Source organism: Macrosteles quadrilineatus, unplaced genomic scaffold (genome assembly GCF_028750875.1).
Source record: "Macrosteles quadrilineatus isolate MER2022 unplaced genomic scaffold, UCM_ALF_1.0 Scaffold_2__2_contigs__length_208266976, whole genome shotgun sequence".
Classification (NCBI taxonomy): domain Eukaryota; kingdom Metazoa; phylum Arthropoda; class Insecta; order Hemiptera; family Cicadellidae; genus Macrosteles; species Macrosteles quadrilineatus.
Window position 1 is genome coordinate 43,911,726 of NW_026542595.1, and position 26,280 is coordinate 43,938,005.

A 26,280-nucleotide genomic window follows, 5' to 3' on the forward strand; every position below is an offset into this window, starting at 1 on the left:
TTTCTCATTTAAGTCTAGTGTGTAACTTATGATGAGTTCAACTGTCTGTGGCATAGCTAGGCGGAAGAGATCTGACAGCTTGGGTACATTACTAGTCTTTTGCTCATTTTCACTACAAGTGTCTATCAACAAATTTGTCCAAAAAATAAGAGGGAATCATGATTGCCGGTAACTAGGCAGTATTAAAATACTTAATAATCCTAGGAATTTTAAGAGTTAAATGTAACATGTTTGATTTACAAAGACTTACCTTTGGTGAGCACACGTATGTCTTGCTTGACATGGGCAACACTGTGACATACATAGTGATGGAGCGCATCAGATACAACAATGACAGCATCAGACACACTCGTCTGAACACTATGAACCTGCAAAAACACATTCAAGTCAAAGCAAACCCTTAAGAACAACTGAGGAAACTGCATTTCCACTAGGTCTGCCACATACAACAGCCAAAAACAAAGTAGCCTAACCTCCAAATTTGAGCACAAGTTATGAGTTCTCATTCATTTTGCTACAGGCATGCAGCAATTGGAAATAGTTTAACAAATTGTTGAACGATTATCGTCTCTGAAGCTTAAGGCCAGTAAGATTAAGGCCAGTAAGATTAAGGCCAGTAAGATTAAGGCCAGTAAGATTAAGGAAACATTAAAGAGCCTAACAAGTTAGTCTCTAAATAGTTACCATTTTGCAGGAATTACTATGGTATGATTTGCCACTATAACTGATCCTCTCTCTTGACCACAAAATGATGGCTTGCGCCTTGCAAATACCACTGTCTTTTGTCATGATTTGATGGATTGTGTATGACAAATACAATTCTATTGTCATGATATGATCGCTTGTGCCAATGATGGCTTGTGCGTGCAAATGCCATTCGCTTATTGCACCATAGCTTGTGCTTGGAAAATATCACTCTTTTTTATCTAAAAATTAATCAATTTATTTATAAACAAAAGTAAAGATGCATTTATGTTTCAATAGGTGGGAAAACCACTTACAGTTTGCCTTCATGAACATGGTAATGAAAAACAATTGTTTCTAATTACAGTAATTTATTTTAGGAATCAGTCAGAAATGAAAACCGTTTTTAAAGAGTCCTACACTGTTCCACCAAAAATTATACTATGCATAGTTTAAATTATTAACAAACCACTGTTTATGAATTTTGCTTCTCAGAATCCAACTAATAAATATATTACGAGAGGAAGGTAGGATAGGACTTCTTTAGCATAATTACATAGTATGAATATGGTACAGTTGAACCTCTATAAGACGAATTTCAAGGGGTACGGGAAATATTCGTACAATAGAGGTATTCTTAATAAAGAGGGTCGTTTTATCGAGGTTTAATGCTGCTGTTATTCTTCTTATAGAGGTTTCTCCTTGCTCCAAGGTTTTTCCAAACAATGATTGAGGAAGGAGGAGGGATGGGTGGGGGTTTAATGTTGAGACAAGCTTCTGTTTGTTTTGAAAACTACGTACTGTGGAGGTTAAGATTATGATAAATTCGTCTTATAGAGGTCACGTTCGTCTTGTAGAGGTTTTGTGCTAAGAATATTCGTTGTATAGAGGTTAATCAGTCCTAGCCCATGTCACAAACAAATTCGTCTTATGGAGGTTTTTAACTTAATTACTACGTTGTATAGAGATGTTTTTAGCATTGACCTATATGAAAGTGTCAAGGGGATTAAAAAAAATTCGTCTTATCGAGGAATTCGTTTTAACGAGGTTCGTACAAACGAGGTTCAACTGTAGTAATGATATATGATAGATTTGTTTTGAATTATTCACACAATGAAAACTTTATGATTCTTGTTTGTAACATTAAATTAGTACAGTAACATTAAAGATAACTCTAATAGGGCATTAAAAAAATTCAACAATAGAAAGCAGACAATGAGTCATAAAGAAAATTAAGTGGGATTACCAACTTCATACTTTCATTTAACCATGAGTTTTTTACAAGTACACAAAGTTGTAATTGTAAATTGAGTTGTGCTTAACAAAACATCCTGTATGTTAAAAGTTAGTGGTACAGCATCTACCTGTGCTTGTGCATGAGGATGACTCCAGTGCTGACATTGATGGAGATCATGATAAGTATTTCAGAGACGTCGAGGGCCCAGTCTGCCGTCGGCATGTTGTCCAGGAACGTGTCGGGGAGTGGCGGATACGACCGGTCGGGCACTCTATCATGTATCAGAGCGAGGGACAGTGTGGACAATACCATGTGGAACAACAGTACCAGGATTGCTGAAACACCACAGCAATCGCCATTCTGAGTGACCAAACTACAGCTCAACAACATAAACATAGCATCAATAGAGATATGAATGTATACATTTTCTTGGACCAGAATCCTTATACAGTATACGTGAAGGCGATTTCTACGAAACACTACTCCTCTGGTAATAATGGAGAGATTTTTACAAACGACAAAGGTGATACAAAGGTACACATAATTTATTACACTGATCACCAGTACTCTATAGATGATTTAAAATACTTAAAAACAGCTGTTAATTGTTTCTGTGTTGTTTGTTTTAAATTGTTGATTGACAGATAAAAGTTTTAATTTAAAGATGGATATGCAAATCCTTCACCAGCCTCAGAGCAAAAGCTAGTCACAGTAGAGTCTTGTAGATCATCCATCCGTATGTTATCCAACAATCCACGTTATCTGGTCCTATCTGTGGCAATACTACTCTAAGATATGAACACTATCATATCCTTGCCAACAGATCAGGAATGTTTTGAGTATTGTGAAACCGTGTGCATAAAGACAATCTCTTTTACTGTACTTGTGAAATACCCATGAGGTTTTAAGGATATTCACTTCACTGTAGTGTCTCTTTGTTTGCACTGTGTAACACATATTTTCTCAACTCCTCGTAACAACACATTTCTCGCTACCATAAGTCCCTGTAAGTTAGTTAGTTATCGAGGGAACTTAGGCCTGTGGCGGATTGGCTGAATATCACTTTATCTGATATTTCACTTACAATATTTTTTTCCTTTGTCAATTATTTCGTATGTTGTTTGTGATAATGGAATCAACATGAAAGCTAGTAGTTTTAATTTAAGGAAAAAGCTTCAAATAGGTTTGTTTTGGTTGTTTTGGTTTGGTTGTTTGTTTTGGTTTGTTTATCGTTTGTACTGTACTGCTACAACTTTAATTACCTTAAGCAGGAATCACAGCATTTGAATTACCAAATACAGTAGCTCAGATAAATGGATAAACTAAATGGTTTGAAGAAATTCAAATCTCAAAAGTATATGACATTAAAAGTGTAACAGAAATTGTTAACATAAAACAATTGTAGTGGTTACCTATAAATGTTTTCATCTTCTCCTTGGGATAGCGCGGTTCCTCGCGTTGTAGAGGTGGCACCACATCTATCCTGACGACACCGTTGGAGTTGATGGTGTTGCGCTTGAGACCGTCCATCTTGTCGTCCTCGTCGTCCTGGCATGGAGTGTCGCTGGTCAGCAGAGGTTGCCGCTGGTACAAGTCACTCTGAGCCATCACCGGGCCGCCGCCTCCCCCCGTCACTACCCCTGCTGCTGCTGCTGCTGCTGCTGTCACTGGAGCTGAGCCTTCCCCCTCCCCCTCACCTTCACCGGAGAAGCTTCCGTAGTCGTTATGGCTGCCACCGCTTTTTGGATCCAAAACCATCCTGGAACAGCATCGTAACAGTCAATAGTCAATACACTATAAGTCACAGAATATGTATAAAAGTTAATCAAATAAAAACTCTAGAAGGAATTCTCTTTAATCTATTGATTGATAGTTTTCAATTAATATGCTGTTATTATATTTTTACACCTTGCATAAGTTAAGATATATACAATAATCAATGAAGGAGTAGAATGATGTTGACTGCAGCTCCAGACAATCTCCAGAGCTGGGAGCCGGCCAGCAATGCCAGCATTCTCTAATGTCTATTTTTTGCTACCTCTGAGCGACTCATTGCAGAATAATGAATTAATTGTTGCCGCTGCCTGCCAAAAATAATAGGCTGATATAAGTTTGTCATTGAGATAAAAGAGTTCTAACTAAATGTAGTTTTAATTCACGTTTAATTATTCCATTCACCACGTTTTATCCGCTCCTCCCCTTCCACAAAAAAGCAAAAACAACTTACATATTTTAGACTTAACCCTTGTCTCCATCCACCAACATCCAACATCCCTATCTTGTCCTCTCCCTCGCAATAAATTGGGGTAAAGCACAACAAAAAGCAGCAAAAACGTCCAAATGTTTGTTTTAAATTTATCTTCAAAATAGTTCAAACTTAAATTAAATTCCGAACCACTACATTTAGCCTCAAATGAAAGCCGCAGGTTTACTACAACATACATTTAACTAGTACTTCATCTCTTACTGTTGCTTTGTTTGTATGGTTAGGGTCCTTAAGAGGTTCAATGACCTATTGAAATATCTAAGAAAGTATTTAGTTTTCCTTGTAGTTTAAACTTTATTTATGTGCATCCCTAAAAAATATATTAAAATAGTTTACTGCAATAAAATCAAGTTATTGCAATACAATTGCACTATGATTGGCTTTATACTTATATATTAGAAAGATATTAGTTAAAGGAATAAATTATTCTAAAAAATTAAAAATATATAGTACTTTATACGATAAAAGGTGACATAAAAGATTTTTATTTTATTTTGATCCTGGTAAAAAGTAGGTGGCATAAAATAAAACACCAAAGACAGGTAATAACGGAAAATGCATATCTTTAAGACCCTAATATAACTAGACTTGGTTTAAACATTGTTTGAAAATATTTAATAATGAGAAAATTACAGGGACCAGTATGATACTACAGTTGTAGTAGCCTACTATATAAAACATCTGACTGTATGCCTAGACAAGGAAAGGTAACCAAACTTTATTCTGTTGATTCTGGGCGTTCTGCCATTATCTATGTTAGAACTTACAAACGTCTTTGTTTTAAGGATGTACGTATTATTATTGAAATGGGACACGTGCTTTTGCTACTTGGTTCCTTAGCAATGGCAAAATAACCATTACAAAGTAAAAAACCATCCCGCAAATGCATGGTTTTTAAGTTAGGCCTAATCTAAAACAGGTTATCTATTAAGCCAATTGCATCGGATGACATACTAGTACGTCAAGTCCGTGATGTACAGTATCATGGCTGACCGTCATCCATGAAATTAGAAAATTTTATTTTTACAAAAATTATACCATTTATAATATAAATATGATTTCAATATCAAAAATTAAGAAGATCATATATATATGTATAATAATTATGGTTGCGATTAGGGCTACTACTATATTAATAATTGGAAACATTATAACAACATTAAGTACCCTTTTAAATTCATTTTAATTAAGAAACAACATGTTTCGACACTATGGTCATAGTCATGTTTTTTTACAAATACAATAACAGATTAATGAAAAGAATAAATATAGTCATATGTTAAGTTAACTTAAAATTTAGAGGATCTTGATCTATTCTTTGTTTAATTTTGCGTATATTATATAATATTTCTGTTTTATTGCAATTGTAGGATTTTTTCGAATATCGGATTTGTTTTGTTGATGTTCATGGTGTTCAGTAAATTTTGAGGAAATCTTTTGTAATTTGTGTATATATGAAAATCTTCCTTGACATTTAATTTTGTTTTATTTCTTTCATATTCTAGAATTTCTAAATTTTCATTTATATTTTTGTATTCATGTCGAGTTTCGATAAGGTGCTCTGCAAAATTTGATTTCATTGTCGTTTTGTTACCTGATTTTAATGCTTGTATATGTTCTTGGAACCTTTTTTTAAAACTACGACTTGTTTGGCCAATGTAGGATTTATTACAGTCTGAACATTTAATTTGATGAATGCCTGATTTGTTTATATCTTTAACTTGGTTGTTATATGCTTCATTCAAAGCAACAAGAAAAACCTTCCTAAATTCTAATTTGAAAATAAGTTACAGAACTAAAAATAATGCCTTTCAGATGATAAAAAACAAAATTTCTAATGAAGCATATAACAACCAAGTTAAAGATATAAACAAATCAGGCATTTATCAAATTAAATGTTCAGACTGTAATAAATCCTACATTGGCCAAACAAGTCGTAGTTTTAAAAAAAGGTTCCAAGAACATATACAAGCATTAAAATCAGGTAACAAAACGACAATGAAATCAAATTTTGCAGAGCACCTTATCGAAACTCGACATGAATACAAAAATATAAATGAAAATTTAGAAATTCTAGAATATGAAAGAAATAAAACAAAATTAAATGTCAAGGAAGATTTTCATATATACACAAATTACAAAAGATTTCCTCAAAATTTACTGAACACCATGAACATCAACAAAACAAATCCGATATTCGAAAAAATCCTACAATTGCAATAAAACAGAAATATTATATAATATACGCAAAATTAAACAAAGAATAGATCAAGATCCTCTAAATTTTAAGTTAACTTAACATATGACTATATTTATTCTTTTCATTAATCTGTTATTGTATTTGTAAAAAAACATGACTATGACCATTGTGTCGAAACATGTTGTTTCTTAATTAAAATGAATTTAAAAGGGTACTTAATGTTGTTATAATGTTTCCAATTATTAATATATATGTATATATATTTTCATTATATACACCAATGAGGGCTACTTTAAATGTTATAAAGTAAATTAAAATACCAAAGTACCCTAAAAACATTTTATTTTACATCACTTACAAGTTTTTCGGACATTCATTAAATTTGTTCTCAAAATATTATATTTCTTGAATGATTTGAAAATTAGGTGATACAGGCAGGTATGTACCTATTTTTTGAGAAGTATAAAAATAGTGTAAATATATAAAATGCATTATTATCCTACTAATATTATAATATACTATACATTATCATTTCATTATTGTTTTCAGCTCTAAAATACTATAAAACAACATTAAAAAATGTTATGATTTTTTCAGTCAGGAATATTAAAAAAAAAAGTATAAACAATAGTGTAAACATATATCCTAAATACATATAAAATACATAATTATGAATGCATATATATTTAATATTTTTAGCTACAAAATAAAACTATAAATAATACAAACTATAAAATACCCCCGCCGCAGCAAACCTGCAGACTAAGCGAATTTCCATTAACCTGATTGGATTTACACTAAAATGCCTTCATGAAAATAGCACATTTATTTCCTATTTAAATAGAATTAGTTTAACGAGTACTTAGGTTTGCTGCAACAGGGAGGGTAAAAAAGATTTTTTGTATAAAATGATAATAGTTTAGTAAGAAATAAAAGTATTTTCCAAAATCAATCAAAATATTTTCATAAACAAGCAAACTACAACAGTTGACTTATTCTCCATAAGAATAACATGGGAATTTTAAAATTACAATTTTTTTGAATTTTCTCCGTAACAATTAAGCGCATAATAACGCTTCAATATACTAAATTATTTGTTTTTTTAAGCTCTACAAAATGGTTTAAAAAGAAATTGTGAAATTTTTTGTTTTTAGGGTCAAAAATGGGAAAACCCTATTTTTACCCCATAAAACCCCCCATAAACCCCCGTTCCCATAGTCCGATCATGCTGGTTCGCGAACTCGTTCAAGTTTATCCCGCCTTACACCTTCAAACCAAATTTTATCAAAATCGGACAAAAATTACTCAAGTTATCGTGCGGATGGACACATATATATGCTGTAAGCTCGTGGTTATTGTGAATCATGGTGACGTCATCGCCATCGACATCGTCCACCCCACCACCGCAGTTGTATACTGACTGAACAACTATAACAGTGAACCATTGATTGTTTACAGCTATGTTGATAACGTAAAATCGTCGGTATATGATGGTAAGCACCACGCTGTTTAGAAGACGTGCGCGGTGGTACCGTGTCTACTTCAACCAAACAAACGATTTTCTCTATATAGGCTACTTTTAGTGATATAATCATTTTCAAATTAAAATGTTTACACAGTGTATATGATCCCCTAGAGGCTGCTGGGTTGCTGCATTAATTTGTTTATCGCTCAGCATGAACTGGCCAACTATAGACCGGCCGCTTAGAAAGCGACCTCCTCCAGCATTGGTTTAGCATTAGCGCGCAGGTCGTTTTCTAAGCGGCCGAACTAAAGAGAAAATATTGATGTTTAAATCTGTTGTTTAATATAGTTACACATCCACTTTCAATTTCAGGAAACTATTTCATTGGACCCCTAAGTTAAAAAAATATCTTTCTTTCAAGCTATGCTAACTTATAAGGCTTCCTAGTAGAAATTATACGAGGCGCTGATGTATGTATGAAAGGGGTACTATAACACACGATTTTATTTTGAAATATTACGCTTACTTAAAAGTTTACTTAGTTGAAAAAAATTACATGTTAAAAGTTGATGGGTAAAAAAGAATTACACGAGGGTACTATATTAAAGCAAAAAACAATGTATAATGATTTCACATGATAGGCCTATGTTGTACCCTAAATACTGAACTTTTGTCAGGAATCATTACCTGCAGCTCATCATGTAAATATCACAGCAGGCAAAAATAAAATGACGGAAAACTTGTATTACATTTTGTAAGAAAGTCATCCCCTATTATCGTAAATCAGGACACAAATGATATAAATTAGTATAACACTACACAAATTATACAGTAATAATAAGAATGATAAGTAGTAATAAGTAATAAAAAAGTATGATAAGAAATCAACAACGTAATACATACCAGTTCTTATTTTTACTTGTTCCTTAGTTCATATTGTATTTACGTTAATTTAGACGCTAACCATTGAGTAAAGGAATATACTAACAAATATTTAATTGATTTTAGAAGTAAAAGTGAATTGCAGCTTAGTTTTGTGATATTCTCCATATTAAAATGAAAGCAGTGTTGTAGAAAAATACAACAACGCCTTTTCTCAAATGTGAAAAAGCTAAGGCACGGTAATTATTACAAGTTATGTGAAATTTTTTTGTAAGTATTTTACCATCAGGACACTCAATCGAAACCACTCATGAAATACAGTTCAAAAGGCTTTAGATTTTTCAATAGCATACAAAAAGTAGACTTATTTTAGTAAATTAAGTCTAAGTAAATAATAAAAAGAAAATACAAGTTGTAGCTTCCTGGACAAAACAACGGTAGTATAATTGAAATTTATTTTGAAAATTGAATAAAAACAAATACTAGTGTAAATTGTCACCTAAATGTTTAAAATTATACATTTTTTAATTTAGTTTTAGAAACAACCATCTATAAATTTTTTATGCCTTTACGAACTTTCCACGCATGGATTTAGTCCAGAAAATAGCTGATTCTATCCGTAATTAGTTCACACGAAATATTTAGCCAAAATTAATTACGGAAAGGAAGCAATTTAACTTGTTGAACAACACGTAGGCCTACCTATGTAACGACGAATTTCTTTTAGAATGCAATAATATTTTACTTAATACTTAATACTTTACTTAATTACTATTGCATAAAAGATTATTAGCCATTTATGGCAACAGGAAGAGTGAGAGAGTAAATATGATAAATAGTGTTGTATTGGCCGATGTCAGGAGATACAGTTGAGTAGGTCAAGGTCAGTTGGACACCGGCGCGCCGCGCGGTAGACGGTAGACAACACGTCTATGTCCTACGTCACGTCATGCACATGGATGATTGCCTACCTCACAACTCGCCACATATTTGGTTTACAACGCCATTTTTATTGCAGTTATAGCGTATTTCCCAAATATGTCTAGTCTAAATTAACAACCAACCATTTCAAAATAAACCGTATACAAAAACCATTTCTATCTATCAACGACAACAAAAACCCTATCATAGATATTTGACACTATAGTAGTTATATACTAGAAGACTAGTCACGAATACTAGAATAATACTCGGTATGGATCATAAACATAAACAAATTAAGTTTTTTGTCCGAGTCCAAAGTGACATTTTTTTTCTAAAATCAAAATTATCGTTTTTATGGGGTTTTATGAGAAAATAACATAAGTTACATAAAATATGGAATCGTAATTTTTACGAAAATTGAATTTGTACCATTCTGTTCAGAATTTAAAGGTATATAGCATATTAATTCCATTATTTTATGGGTTGTATGGACAAAATCGCCTTTAAATTAAAATTTTGAAAAAAAGAAAAAAACCTAGAGATGTAATGGGTTAGTACCTACATACAAAATGCTATCAAAATCGGACGACAGGTGTGGTCTGTAGCTCTGTACACATCCACAGACACAGACATCACTTTGAAAACCACTCTTTTGGGTTCAGGGGGACCCAAAACGGATATATCCACTCAAAACTCAAACTTGAAAATTTTGACGAAACCATACTTTCTTCATATACTATGTAGGTATACGGGGAAAAAGTGTCCCAAAACGGATATATACACTCAAAACTCAAACTCGAAAGTGTTGATGAAAACAGTTCTTTCTCCATATACTATGTATAGGGGGAGAAAGTAAAAAGTTATACTGACAATAATTGTCAGTGTTTGAATTCCAGCACAGTCGCCCCAACAGCCGCGCTCAATATTCAAAACGATATCCATATTAAAGGTCTTTAAAGAATTCAATAAGCAACATGTATCAAAACAGATGTGTAAGCTGTGTTATTTGGGGCTAATGTGAGTTTTGCTAAGAGAATTATTATAGAAAGGGGAAAATCAACCAAAATCAAATAAACCTTCATAAGCGAGCCAAGGACCGACGCCCGCGTCAGCAATCAGCAATCTGAACCAACGATTTCCAATTTCCGCCCGAGGGCGCCGCCGCCGGCCTGTCTCCTTCAGCGATTGCTTAGATGATTAGATAATCGCCACACTTGCCACCTTGCCCTTTATTATAAACAATTCGCTGAAACAAACTTGGCCCGAGATTATGCTGTGTCAAGGCAGCAAAGTCAAATACTAAAAACCTACTAGGCATAGTTTTCAAATGGTACTCTTTGTTTACAGACGAAATACTGTAGGATTTGGAACAGTACGTGCTTTATTTTACCAAACAAACTTTTAAAAATGTTGGGACTTTAGCCATAAGATAAAGCAAAGTAGCCACATTGAAGCTGCCTGGTTGGCTATGTGAAATTAAATATCTTAAAACACGAGCCAAACTTAAATAACATTCTTCTTTACATTCTTAATTTATGCGTCTCAGGCTCAAAGAAAACAAATAGAGCAGATTCCCAGAGTCAATTAAACAAATCGAAAATCTGTGGTCAAATCAATCAAGAATTCAAAACTCTTAAGGCGAAAACTCTGAAAATGTGGTAGGACGATTTTAAGATTTTACTTTGAAACATTGCTAATTTTTAGGTCCAGTACTGACGCTTCAAAATATATAATTTTGATCACGATTCACTACAATCATTAAATCCAATCTTCATGTGGCTTTTTCATATTATCAAAACGACCCCTTATATAGCATATAGTCTGGCAAATAAATGATCTAGAACCGAAGAAGCTTGAAGAAACTTACATTAACTATACTAATATTTTATGAGGAGAATACAGAGGTATAACCGACCGACTGAAAATACGTTCGCAAGTAATTAAATTAAATGATTTCTCATTAGAATCTTGGGTTATCTTGACCAAGTTCGTAGTTATGTGGAACAAGACGATTATTGAAATTCGAAGGAAAGAACGGTCGTCCGGTGTTTACGACGGGCAACTCAAACTACCACCTGTCATTCTCTCGAATTTGATGCTTGACCTAACTGCTCATATAACCTGACACAGTGACAGTAGACATGGTAGACTTACTCGTGCAGGACGATCGCCATGGCTACGACACACTAGCACAACACACAACACACAACACACAACACACACCACACACCACACACCAGCCAACTACAGACTCCAGGCTGAGGCTCACAACGCAAGGTCGCGGTGATCTCATCCTGATTCATATCGCCGACTTTCTTCCATCCCGCGTGTATGCTATAATGAGCAAAAACCACCTGCCTCAGCCCAGTGACAATGGTACTACACTGTACACTGGACCAGTCAGTGATTGGTGATTGGCAACTGACGTCATTGGACCCAAGGCGCCGGTCCTCACACGAGGCCACTGAGATAATTACATTCTTCGGTCAAAAACTGACAGCGGTCACATTCGAGTTTTTCTTAACCTTTTTCAACGCCGGCGTTGTTGAAATCCCCATGCATCTTCGTCGGGATGACTTAACATGTCAAATATCAACTATGAATTAATGCTTATAAAATCAATAATGAGGTTTGGCAATGGAGAGAAATATAAAATGCAATTTAAAAACGAAAAGGGAAAACAATTTTTAATGTGATCTAATTTAGACTGCAAAAATCTGTCGTGGGTTAGGATTAAATAGATCATGGTTCGCATTAGGGTTAAAACCCCACATAATACGGTTCTATTATGTTGCACCATATATTAAAGAAGTAGACATAGATACCACACCTATTGCTAATATGTGTTTACACTTTGGGGTCCAAAACCCGATTAGATCAGTCGGCGTTTGTAGCTAACCGACAAGCGCAGTTGCAAGGCCGTGCAACTGTCTACTCCTTTAATCTTTGGTTGTACTGTGCTTGAATAACAGTTTGCCAGGAACACAGGTTGAAAACAACAAAAAGTGATCGAAAAACTGAATCCCAGTTATAGCCGAAAAACAAATTGATGTATAATTGACCTAATTTAGGCAGCAAATGCAGTTTCTGGTTCAGTTCAAGTAGACTATTGTTTGCATCGGGGAACAATGTGGACAGAAGAAATTGTTGAGAATAGAGGTACAAGAATAGAACGTGTTGACATAATTTTAACAGTTAAATAGGGTAGTTGTTATATGGGTTTATTTTGGATGTTCGAGTTTATAGAGGAAACAATACCATGAATAAGTAATTTTTAGTATGTTCACTTTAAAGTTTCTTTTAATGAATTTCCCTTTAGGGAAGTAGCTACTGTATTACCGTAGGTCTCTGGGTAAGATTTGGGCCCGTGACCAATTTACTTTTTCATTTTGTTGTCCCTAGAGGCGAAAAAAAGTATTCGTTCAAATTGTTATATATGTCTATAAAATAATAATAAATCAATAAAAATGAAAATGCCTTTATTTAGCTAGCGTTTCTCAAACTGTTTTACAGGATAACTGTTGTAATTTAACTGATACTAAATAAAACTAATAACAGAAAATGCACATATTAAATATTTACAAAATTAGAGGTACTTCTAATACTCCATATCAGGGCAGGGTTGTACTGTATAATACAGGGTGTCCAAAAAGAACTCCCTAGTTTAAAATGTATTTATTTATTGTACAGTATACAAATTACAATGACTGATACATAAAATGAAAAGTAATGAAACAAACGTTTTTTTACACTTGGAAACCTCGATATGATAACCACATGTAGTCTGCTGATATCCAAGCGATTTTTACTAATTTTTATTATTATTTTGTTATTATTATTAATTACCAACACTACGCTCAATGTCAAACAGGTGTACCAAACTTATTGCGAACGTACGAAACTAAAACTTACAAGTATACTCCACAGCACCAAAGGATTATTACGAATCCATTTAAACTAATACGATAGCGAGGTATTTAAAAAAAATAGGAAGTTCATTTTCAGACACCCGGTATTTACAAATCTTTATTTAATATAAACTTTTGTATTTTACATTCACATTGTTTGTGACCTATATTTAAAGCTGTAAAGCTGGCAAAACACTATAAGCATTTATTTTCATGGAGATTTAAACAGACATTTCAACTTAGAGACTTACTATCTACATTTTGTATAACAAGTTTTCATTTATTTTATTAGTTACCACAATTTTGGGAAAATTATTTGATCATGTTAGTTTTACATTGTTCTCCAATATATAAAAATACCCCCGTCGCAGCAAACCTGCATACTAAGCGAATTTCCATTCATACTAAATTATTTGTTTTTTAAGCTCTTCAAAATGGTCTAGAAATTTAGAAATTTAAAGTTTTTAGGGTCAAGAATAAGAAAAACCCATTTTTACCCCATAAAACCCCCCATAAACCCCTGATCCCATGGTCCGATTATGCTGGTTCGCGAACTCATTCGAATAAATGTAGGTTTACACGTTTGTACCAAATTTCATCAAAATCGGATCAATTTTGCTCGAGTTATTGCGCTAACGGACACATATATAAATATATATACATATGAATTTGAACGGATGGTGTTTTTGGCCTCTGGGGACCTCAAAATGGTCCCGGGTCTAGGTTTTACCATGAGACCTACGGTAATAGCTTATTCCCTATATGGGAAATTCGCTAAAATTGAAATACCTGGAGGAAAATGCAAGCAAGCAATCAAACACTTGAGCAATACTTACTTGCATTAAAAGATATCTGAAATAAATAGTTTTACTAACTGATATTATAAAATCTAGGTGAATTCCTCATACTGACTGACCACGTGTTTATTTAAAAATATATTCATACAAAAGTGTAATGTGTTTAAATTGTATGTTTACATTTTAAAACTTGTATGTTAAACAAGTTTTAAGTTAACACTAGTGTACCTCGAAATCGAGCAATTCTCAAGTACCGGTATTATACAGGAGTTATTTTAAAACTACAGTAATAGTAGTCATAATTTTCAATGAGTTGAAAAGATCCGACTTAAAGCTTAAGTAAATAATTGAAATACTCACACTATTTAATAGCGCTTTGAAATAATATATGCTTCTTGTAAAAATAAAATATTTTATCATATTTAGAAGCTGGCTTTATTAGCGAATTTCCCTATAGGGAAGTAGCTATTACCGTAGGTCTCATGGTAAGACTTAGGCCCGGGACCGATTTACTTTTTCATTTTGGTGTCCCCAGAGGCCAAAAACACCATTCGTTCAAATTTTTATATATGTATGTAAATATATATATATATATAGATTTATATATATATATATGTGTCCGTGAACACGATAACTTGAGTAATTTTTATCCGATTTTGATGAAACTTATTTTGAAGGTGTAAGGCGGGATAAACTTGAATGAGTTCGCGATCCAGTATGATCGGACCATGGGAATAGGGTTTTATGGGGTAAAAATTGGTTTTTCTCACTTTTGACCCTCAAAACACAAAATTTCCCAATTTTTCTCTAAACCTTCTTAAAGAGCTTTAAAAAACAAACAATTCAGTATATCAAAGTGTTTTTGTACAGTTATTGGTTACGGAGAAAACTAAAAAAATGGTAAATTTAAAATTCCCATGTTATTCTTATAGAGAATATTGTAAAATGTTGTAGTTTGCTTGTTTATAGATATCTTTTGATCAAACTTGGCAAATATATTCATTTTATACTAAGCAATAATTATTTTACTTAAAACACACACTTTATTAGTTTCCTTGTAGCAGCAAACCTAGGTACTCGTTAAACCTAATGTTATTTAAATAGATCAATTGAAAATCAATTCAGCCAAATGGAAATTCGCTTAGACGGCAGGTTTGCTGCGGCGGGGGTATTTTTTTTTTGTTTTCTACAAATGTTTCCCGACTTAAGGCTGTTACCAGTAAACATTTCTTGCATGTATTTATTTGATCTGACATTAGGTATGTTTACTTTACCACTGTGACAACATAATGTATATATTCCTCATGGTTTTATTTTTACTTCCAAAATAAGTTGCATAGTATAACTGGCAAAAATTATTCATCTCCACAAGTGATTGTGTACCTGAATTCCTACTGTGAGACCAGGCCTCTCTTCTACTCTTCTCATAAGTATAAGATTTCCTATTAATTTTCTCCTCCTCCTATTTTAAATATTTCTCCTTTAAACTCAAGAAATTTTCTGTTCTTCCAACAAAATTGATTAACTGTTTGAATTTTTCTATAACCATTGACTATTGGATACTGTATCAATATTGGATGTTGTATCAATAGTCAAAGCTATAACCTCCTAAATATGACAAACATCAATATTTACTCCCAAAAAGCTGGTGAGTTTTTTTTATATACAGCTGTTTTTAGCGGAGTTATTTTAAAACTACAGTAATAGTAGTCATAATTTTCAATGAGTTGAAAAGATCCGACTTAAAGCTTAAGTAAATAATTGAAATACTCACACTATTTAATAGCGCTTTGAAATAATATATGCTTCTTGTAAAAATAAAATATTTTATCATATTTAGAAGCTGGCTTTATTAGCGAATTTCCCTATAGGGAAGTAGCTATTACCGTAGGTGGCACGGTAAGACCTAGACCCGGGACCGATTTACTTTTTCATTTTGATGTCCCCAGAGGCCAAAAACACTATTCGTTCAAATTTTTATATATATATATATATATACGTCCGTGAACGCGATAACTTGAGTAATTTTTGTCCGATTTTGATGAAATTTGGTTTAAAGGTGTAAAGCGGGATAAACTTGAATGAGTTCGCGAACCAGCACGATCGGACCATGGGAACGGGGCTTTACGGGGGGTTTTATGGGGTAAAAATTTGTTTTTCTCACTTTTGACCCTCAAAACACAAAATTTCCCAATTTCTCTTTAGACCTTTTTAAAGAGCTTAAAAAAACAAATAATTTAGTATACAAAAGTATTTTTGTTCGAATATTAGTAACGGAGAAAATTAAAAAAATTGTAAATTTAAAATTCACATGTTATTCTTATGGAGAATATTGTCAAATGTTGTAGTTTGCTTGTTTATGAATATATTTTGATCAAACTTGGCAAATTTATTTATTTTGTACTAAGCTATCAATATTTTACTCAAAAACACACTTTATTAGTTTCCTTGTAGCAGCAAACCTAGGTACTCGTTAAACCTAATCTTATTAAAATATATTTAATTGAAAATCAATTCAGACAAATGGAAATTCGCTTAGTCGGCAGGTTTGCTGCGGCGGGGGTATTTTTTTTTTTAATTTGTTCAATGTAATTCTTATGGGGAAAATGCGACCTTTGAGAGCGTCTCGTGCCCTTAAGGGTGTTTTTTTTAAATTCTAAAACCTTAATGCAAAACTACAAATTGAGACGATTTATTTAACACCTCAAACATTAAAATCGGTCAAAAAATAAGGAGTTTTGTTCACAAAAAACAGCCCTCACGTATTAATATAAGAGATTTATGAATATACAAATTTTGTTGTACTGTCATATTTTGTTAATTTTCTCTACTCAACCATTTGATTTCTATGGTCATGTTAAATAGTTTTCTAGTTAATCGGTACTGTATACATTTACAAGTTTTGTTACTTTTTCAGAAGTAGAAACCCAATAATGGCAGACTCAACATGATAAAAGGAAAAACAAAAGTGAAATAATGAAACGCTGTTTACCAGCCTTTTATAAGGCTTATGCAGCTTAGTGGTGAAATGAACGTGTATTGCTTTGTATTGAGTGAACAAAATATACAGTAAATAAGGAAAAAACTTGTTTAAATAGTTAAAGGACATTTTTTTCACTTTTCTTTTATTCTAACAAGGCAAAGGAATATAAAATACCTGGGAGAAACCCGAAAAACAAACTTGGTTCAATAGTATTTATTAATTTTCATATGAAACTTGGGCATACACCACAAAGGGTTTGAGCACGTGGCAAAGAAATCATTTAAAGTACTGTATGTGTATAGTTATATCAAACAATTAGATAAGAAAAGTGCTGATAACAAGCTGGAGTACCTAGACACACATAACTGAGGTAATGGCGACAGAAATCTTGGTAACAGACATATTAGATTGAGGAAATTATATATGTATATTGCAAATTGTGTATTAGTTTTTATAAAGTGTACATTTCTAATGCAGAATAGACAGACCGATAATAGCACAAAGTTTAAACCTGGAGAAAAAATAGATTGTAATAGTATGGGAAACCCTTCAATACGCTAAGCTAGACCGCAAGTCATCTATAGGTAAACAATTGCAAAACCCCTTTTCACTGCACCCTACTAAACCGAAACACAAGTTACCTGCCTCTTTAGGTCAATCGGGGGTTTACTGTGTGTTGTAAAAGTAATATTGTCTATTTAACTTATTCCAGAGCTTGCACAGCACTCACTATCACACCCCAACACCGATCAGCTGACCAACTCTTGTATTACCTGGGATTGAGGACTTTAGCGCACAGTCTCGTCTCATTTATCAACAACTGCGACTGAGAGTCTGAGCGGAATATCCAATGTCTCAGGAAGCAATACTCCATCAGCTGTTCATAGCTCAAGTGTAGCAGTTGGAACAAAGACATTTTGTCTTTCTTCTTGCAGGTTTGCGGGGGAGTCATTGTTAAAGGCTAACCTAATTCTACTGTACCATGCAGCCTTTAAAGTTAGATTATCTGCAATAGTTTAGTTGTGTTAATCAGTTTCTTATATACGACACACATAGTTCAATAATGTTTTGAAAACACATCCCTCATGCAATAGTATTAATGACATTTAAAGCCTTTAGTTTAGTTTAAAAAATTAAAACCAGAATGACCTACAAACAGAAACATTATCTGCTCAAGTTTTAAACATTGCCATGCATAGACATAAACAGTAAAAAATTACTGTAACAGAACCCACTTTCTTTAATTTAATGTCGAGGAATAAGACTGATAAGACTGATAGGTTTGATGCATACACTACTCTTTTTGTTTCATTAGCTATAGCATAACACTTTTTGAATCTTTTTTCAATGCCTGAACCATATATTAAAGAAATGTATTTCCCATATTCAATGAATGTAAAGCTGGCAGAAAATAATTACTAACCTTAGGAAGATTGTAATAAAAATTATTTGATTAGTAAATTAGTGACAATGCTACGGAACTGGTGGATGATGATCAATGAAAAGGTTTTGACAGCTGGTGGTATGGTGATGGTCAGGCAATGTGAATGATGTTATGATGTTAATTATGATCTCATAAGTGAATTTGATGACCAATTTGTGAGACGGTCAAATAACTTTAAAAACATGTGGGTCTAAATTTGCCTGGTAAAATAAAGAATTCATTCATTTTAAAATATCGGTAATAAAAAGACCATGTTATGATTTTAACAATGTTAAAACAATGAAGATGTATTCCATTTAGCACTGAATGTCTGATGATAACTACCAGGGCTAAAGAGTGATGGGCACATTAACATTTAACAACTAGGTCACCTCATCTGATAACACTTGCATCCTACCTCAACAAATATTTTATCAGCTACGTCTTGTATAAACAGGCAATTCAATTTTCTTGGAAAACTGTTTCTCAACTAATTGTTATTTCTTGTCAAGAGCTGTCTGACAGAATAATGAAAGCAAGGTTTAGTTACTCATTCTTAAAAATGTTACAGTAGGTTGCTTTGATTTTAAAATAAGTCAAGTAAATTTTCAGAGTCAGAATCGTAAGGCTTGGCTATTACTTATTTTAAATTCAGAATACCTCAAGTCAAACTGCTTCATTAGTTCTTATGTTGTATGAGTGAGAAGGTGTGATGAAGCAAGAAAAAAATAGTTTTTTTTTGTTTTGCACAACTATTACAACTGTCTCATAATAGCCAAATTGCTTCAAATACTAGTTGGTTTGACAACCTTTAGTTGAGGTAAACCTATCAATAAATTCAAGTTCTATTAATAATGCACTAGGGTATACATAAAATGCCATTATTAACTAGCAATATGTTAAGATATAGCCTATAAGTTGCTGGAAAATCAACTGAGACCCTCACAATTAAGCCAAGTAGTCTACACATAGATTAATTTAAATAAGTTTCAAACTCCTAAACCATATGTTTTTGATTTACAGTCTACATTTAATGGAACTGTTACTGCGATGTAGATCTTAAAAAAACTAGAACCATCCCGAATTACAAGTTAGTGTAAATAATGTGTTAAGTGGATTTTTATAAAATAAAATAAAACAAGAACTATGATTAATCCAAAATTCTATCTCAGTTGTAAGCAAACATGCATAATGCATAAAAAGAAAGGTACTTACAAAATGAGAACGGGAAGAAAATCATAACTCACCTGTAACAAACATGGGTACATGAGCAAAGGAAATACATGTATCAAATAAACTGATACCAAACAGCAAACCAAGGCCTGTGTAATCAGACCAATAACGTCACCAGTCTACGCCTTCATATACAGCACCAACAGCTGGTACTGTTACATATAGCAACATCACAGCAGCACTATGTGGTCACTGGTCATAAAACGCAACACATTGTTTGTTTACTGGGAACCTAAGTTGGTTTTAAAACCGAATTCCTGAAATACCTTCCTAAAAACTCTGAGTGATAATACGACTCGACACTGGGAGCCAGGGATACTGCAGTAGTTGACACTTAATCTGAGAACTAACACTCTTCTTAGGATGCACACTGTTCAACCAGAAGTAATCACAATGAGACAAGGCAGATGTACACAAACAACTAACTGCTTTGGTGCCCATGCTAGCTGAGGAACTTTACACTTTAAAAGAATAAGTTGTCTCAAAATCATTAACAAACAAAGAACTGAGTTTAAAATAAATTACATGGCAATATTTTTTCTTCAAAAGCAACATTTTCTGAATTTGTACAGACACAGACAAAGAATACAAATAAATAGAACATAAACAAATTAATTATATTAATTAATTAAAACATACTAAATGAGGTTTGTAGACTAAATTTTTTTATACAAGTATTTGACAATGAAAAAAATAGTTTAAAATTTTGAGGGGATTTGCTGGGAAATAATCTTATTTCAATAAGTATTCATCTCCCATGTGTGGGTGAAATCGAGAAAATATTCCTCAATCCCGAAGATGTAATGTTTGCCTCCCATAATCGCGGAGACATTGTGTATTCTTTTTACATCGCGAGGCATTGTCTCCTATTATCGAGAAGACATCTTAGATTTCCTTCTAAATTGCGGTAGCACCATGATTGCGGTGGTGTGACAACAGGACCGAATTTGACCTGGTCCGGCCTGGGTCCGCAGGGACAATTTCAGGGGTGCGACAATAGGACTGAGTTAAATCTCCCTCGTCGCGTCGGTTTCTTCCTATTCTCCCGCAGCTACCTCCCTTTTCCCTATCTACACACACAGATTCTAGAGAACTGATCAATGGAGTCGTTCACAAGGTCGCTGGGAACGGATCACCTCATGGAATTGTTCACCGAATTGAAGCGTCGTGTTTTCGAAGAGATCAAACTTGACTGTGCGGCATAATTTTTCAGATGATGACAGAAATGTCCCATCATAGCCTATCCTAACATAACCTCACCTCAAACCATAACAATATTTACTACAATATTATTATTATATAAACGAGCAATTGTACATGTTTAAATTATTTAAAAAAGACAAGTGTGTAATAAAGAGAAGTGCTGACAAATTTACATGGAGTAAATATTTCCGTGAACGATTCCATGAGCCGATCCGTTCACTAGCCCTAGCCCACTATTTCACTATGTGTCCGGGGGGTAGGGTGATGGGAATTAGGCAGGGAGAACCAGGAAATTCCATTCAGTCCTAATGTCACACTCTCAGAAAATGCCGCATGACTGCCCCAGAACCTCCAGAAGGCTCAGACTGGCCCAGGTCAGATTCAGTCCTGTTGTGGCTTTACCCGATTGCATGATCATATTCTAAAATAGTGGAGACATTGTGGACAATTTCTTCAACTGTAAAGACATTATGATCGTCTCCTACGCCTGCGAACATAGATATCTTTTTAGGGGCGCACCTGAAAAAAGCCCAAAATTCAGGTATACACCTTTAAAGAGCCCGGAACCTCCCAGGACAGTCTGAAAAGAGCCCAGGCTCATTCTAAGACTTTCACAGCGTGCTGTCAAAGTAGAAAGAAACAATGACACAGCCTAAGAATGTGAATTTATTTACAATATTAAAATATACATTATTAAAAGATAGAGGCCTATTTACATGTGAGGTGAGGATTTATTTCCAACACATTTTGTTAATGGCATAAGGTCAATATGACCGTTCTTTAACTGCCTTCTTGTTAGTGTACTTAAAAATTCCTACCGCAAACATATTTTTTAGCGAATTTCCCTATATGGAAGTAGCTATTACCGCAGGTGGAGCAGTAAGACCTGGGTCGGTGACCTCTTATGTAGAATAAGTACACTTAAGCTATATTTTATTAAAAACACACATCATTACCTTCCCTGTAGCAGCAGACCTCAAGTACTTGTTAATCCTAATGATACTGTATTTAAAAAATATATTTAATTGAAAATCTAATCAAGCAAATGGAAATTCGCTTAGAATGCAGGTTTACTCAGCCCAACACACAGCCCAAAGCCTTTACCTTAATTCAAAATCGATCTTAAATAAAGCTATCCTCTACTCAAAGAACAATGCCTTAGCAATAAACCCCACAAAAACTACAACTCTGAATTTCAGTAAGAAAAAAGACGTAGTCCCTCAATTAGAGGATGTAACAATAGAAAACCACACAAAATTTCTCGGTGTTATCCTTGATAACAAACTAACATGGAAAGAGCACATCAACCACCTAAGCAAAAAAATCAGTACTGGAATATATGTCGTCAGAAGAATAAACTACATAGGCGGACTCTCTGTGGCCAAAACAGCTTACTTCGCACTGGTAGAGTCGCATCTTAGATATGGCTTGACAGTGTGGGGAGGAACTTCAACAAAAAATATGAATCGAATTCTTGTCCTTCAAAAGAAAGCCATAAGAGCCCTCGCCAACCTTGTCCCACCACAGACTTGCAGACTAGTATTCGCAAACCTAGGAATCCTCACAGTGGTGTCTCTCTACATACTTGAAACCGTAAAGTATGTGAATGAAATAAACCCCCCAAGAAACCAAGACCTGCACCACTACAACACCCGTCATGGCTCCAAATTTGCACTACCAGTTCACCGAACAACTCTTTGGGAGAAAAAACCTTCCTACACCGGCTGCAAGCTGAGGAACCATCTACCTGACTACCTGAGAGACCTGACTGGCAACAAGCTACACCAGGAGTTGAAGAAGTGGCTAATCGCAAGACCCTTCTACTCAATAAAGGAATTTTATGAAAATTAACATGTACAATTCACTATTGTATCGACACTATTGTAATTCTTAATGAATTAACAATAAAGAATATTGTATTGTATTGTATTGTATTGTATTGTATTGTACGGTGGCACATATTGTTACTTCCAGCCTGCAGGCACTATTTTGTCTTGTGTAAGAATCTACTTGAATAGAAGTCAAAGTGTTGACAAAAATAAGTATATTGGGGTGGGGCGACGGGCATAGTTGGTTGAATCTAAGTCCCATGAGTTAGTGTCCTCCTCATCATGTACCTGTGGGGACCCGGCTCTTTTCAGGCATAGGATTAGTAAACCTTTGCGAGGTTTAAAATTTCGGGCTCTTTTCAGGTGCTCCGCTTTTTAGATAGCAGAGGCATCATGATCATCTGCCAGAAACACGGACGCATTGAGGACATCTTCTGCAATCGCTGAAAATATTTGAATTTTAAATCTTCATGGATGCTGTCTGCGATGATGATATTGTTTTGCAAAAAATATCTGCTCGGCTCGCTCGGTTTTTTTGATTAACTGATCTTTCATTTAAGCTTTTAGATTAGAGACTTGGGTTTTTGAAAATCGAGATGCAAGCAGACCTCTATAAAAATGTTATCGATTTAATATTCAAAAATTTTCAAATGCAAAATTTTAAAGGCGATACGATTTTTCTACCATTTGCAATCCGATAAAAACTATAGCTTAAGGAGAGATTGATAACAATAGCTAAAAATATGGCAAAGTTTACTCGGAAAAAATGTGGTGGTATGTGTTGTTCCCAAAAGTAAACATGAACATAAAATTATCCTACACAGGACAAAACTATAAAAGAAATTCTATTGAGTTAGGGTTTTTAGAAGACTGTTAACTTTAATGTATTGTACAAAGAATATTTTTATAACAGTAAAGGTCCGTATTACAATCTTGGACAAGCGAATGTAGAGTATTTAGATGTGACTGTGTATTATCAGTGAGGTGCAGAGTGTGGGTGAGAGTGTGTGTGTGTGTGTGTGTGTGTGTGAGGTAGGGGTGGCTGGATCGACCGTTGGGTGTAGGGTGTAGCAGCGGCAACGTGACTGGAGGGTGGGAACCACCACCATTCATCAACCAATAACTCATTCATCCAACAAGTGTCACCACTACCTCTACTGTTAGATGGCCTCATAAAACTGTGCTCAGCTGTGATAGGCTACCTGGTTTGTTGGTTGGCTTAACATTGGATTATTACAATCACAAATAAATGTTGGTACATAATAAAACCAAAAGCCAATAGTTAGTTACCTGACTAGTGCCCGTCTCCATATCTGGCCAGTCTCAACTACAATGAGCTGCAACTTCATATCCCACAGCAGTGAACATGGACGTTGGTCCGGGCCGCTGCCGTCACCTATCTGGATGTCACTAGCCACTGTCACTGTGTATTGTACTGCACTACAGTAATTCACTCCTAACAACACTGCACTCTACAGTACTAACCTTCACAGGCTGATACTCTATCGGGTTTTCCTAGCAACTTGGTGAATATAGCAAACCTTGATTATATAGATCAGAAGAAAAATTAGTCATCTATATTATCAAGGTTCACAGTTATTGATATTTCACAACTATCAAAGTTCACTTTGAATGATAGTGGATTCTGTGGAGGAATAGCATTATCTTTAAAATAATGTCAGTTTAATTGTTTGACTGTGGTTAATGCAATATCACAATTTAACGAATCTCCGTTAACGAAACAGATAATCATGATAAACCGTTTAAATTATAGAGAAAATAGTAAGACCCAGGAGCTTAACACTGTAAGAGTAAGGTTTATTAATTTTTCATCAAACATCTGATTTGTGAATAAAACGTAGACCACTTTAATCTTCAAATGATCAATATGCTATTAGCAAATCCTAGAGGTAAAACTACAAGTATGAGGGAAATAAGTTAGGTGTATTCATTAAACAGTTGAAGTGTTATAATTACCAAGATCTGATTTACGAATATTGATTAATGGCTTGCATGTAAAACTATATTTTACTACTCTCAAGTACATGGTGTTTCTAAATCTTATTTTTTTAAAAAATTGTTTTTCTTTTCCGAGTTCTTTTGGCTCCTCTACCCAACAGATTTTCATGATTGAGGTCTTAAATTGAAGGTATGAACGCACAGATTTCACCAAGCATCAGCATATATTTATCTACTGTATTACTCGACCAAAAAACATAAATATGACTTAGGCCTATTTTCAAATGCTTACTTCATTTTAAGATGTATTTCACCGTTTATTATTTTATTAATCCTATTCATTTTGGTCTAAGAACCTTCAGTGAAATAAGGGCTTTCGTTTAAGCTATTATTTAATCAAATAAAATCAAATCTGACGAGTTGTTATAAATATATAATCTTATATATTTTGGTCTATGGACCTTTAGTGAAATACCGTCATTCATTTAAGCTATTAGTTATTCAAATCAGACGAGTTTCTAGCAAACGCAAGGTGATTTAAGACCAACATAAAAATTACTTTTCATAATGATTAAAAATCAATAGCTCCAGTATTGTTTTTTTTTTTTTATATGTTTTAGACTCAAAATAATCAGTAAATTATGGACTTTAATTTGAGTTATTGATCGTTTGAATCAGTTAAGTTTAAGATACTGTACTACTCAATCAAAAATAATAAATTTGATTATTTCTTTGATATAATATTTATTTTAACGCTGCGGAGCAGCATGGGTCCTCTAGTATAATTATTATTGAGATCCATAACTGAATTTATATTAATTTTACATTTATAAATTATATGTCAAATGAGAGCCACTTATACACCTATAGTTTCATTCTTAAACCTAGTGTAGGATTCAATGAAAGTACCGTTCTTCGTAGAACACAATGTAATAACAAGAGTGCTGCCAATATATTTATGAAACCTCGACACCAGTATTGTATAGGGCAGTAGGATACGGTGAAATCTAAATAATTTTATTCATTGTGTACTACCTCAGTACTACCATTATGCCAGATATACAAGGTACTTAATCGTGCCACGAACAAAACCATTGAGCTTCAATTGAATTTGAAGTATAATTTGTCACTGTAGGTTTGATGTAGTAGAAATCATAAATCATTAAAACTTCGATATTTATTTCAAAACACCCGCCCTGCGCTGACGCCATAAATGTTCGTGTCAGTTTTAATTTTGAGAATAAATTAAACTGTTATACTGTACCAGTTATGTTTACAAAGTATTTT

At 33.8% G+C, this 26,280-nt stretch overlaps 1 protein-coding gene across 6 annotated transcripts in view; it reads right to left on the reverse strand.

Moving 5' to 3' along the window:
• The window catches only part of LOC128985442 (phosphatidylcholine:ceramide cholinephosphotransferase 1-like), a 135,844-nt gene that overhangs the window by 20,337 nt on the left and 89,227 nt on the right, over positions 1-26,280 (reverse strand). For 3 of the 6 annotated variants that reach the window (XR_008490023.1, XM_054404922.1, XM_054404920.1), the window contains exons 1-4: positions 18,120-18,306; positions 3,334-3,680; positions 2,049-2,256; positions 251-368 (exon numbers count right to left, since the gene is read on the reverse strand). Coding sequence is in view for 5 of the 6 variants with exons in the window: in XM_054404922.1 (XP_054260897.1) it covers positions 251-368; positions 2,049-2,256; positions 3,334-3,680; positions 18,120-18,298 (852 nt within the window). In the remaining variant the exon portion in view is untranslated. Of the gene's footprint in view, positions 1-250; positions 369-2,048; positions 2,257-3,333; positions 3,681-18,119; positions 18,307-24,324; positions 24,514-26,280 lie in introns of those variants that run through there. The other 3 variants (XM_054404925.1, XM_054404923.1, XM_054404924.1) reach the window with 2 other exon arrangements.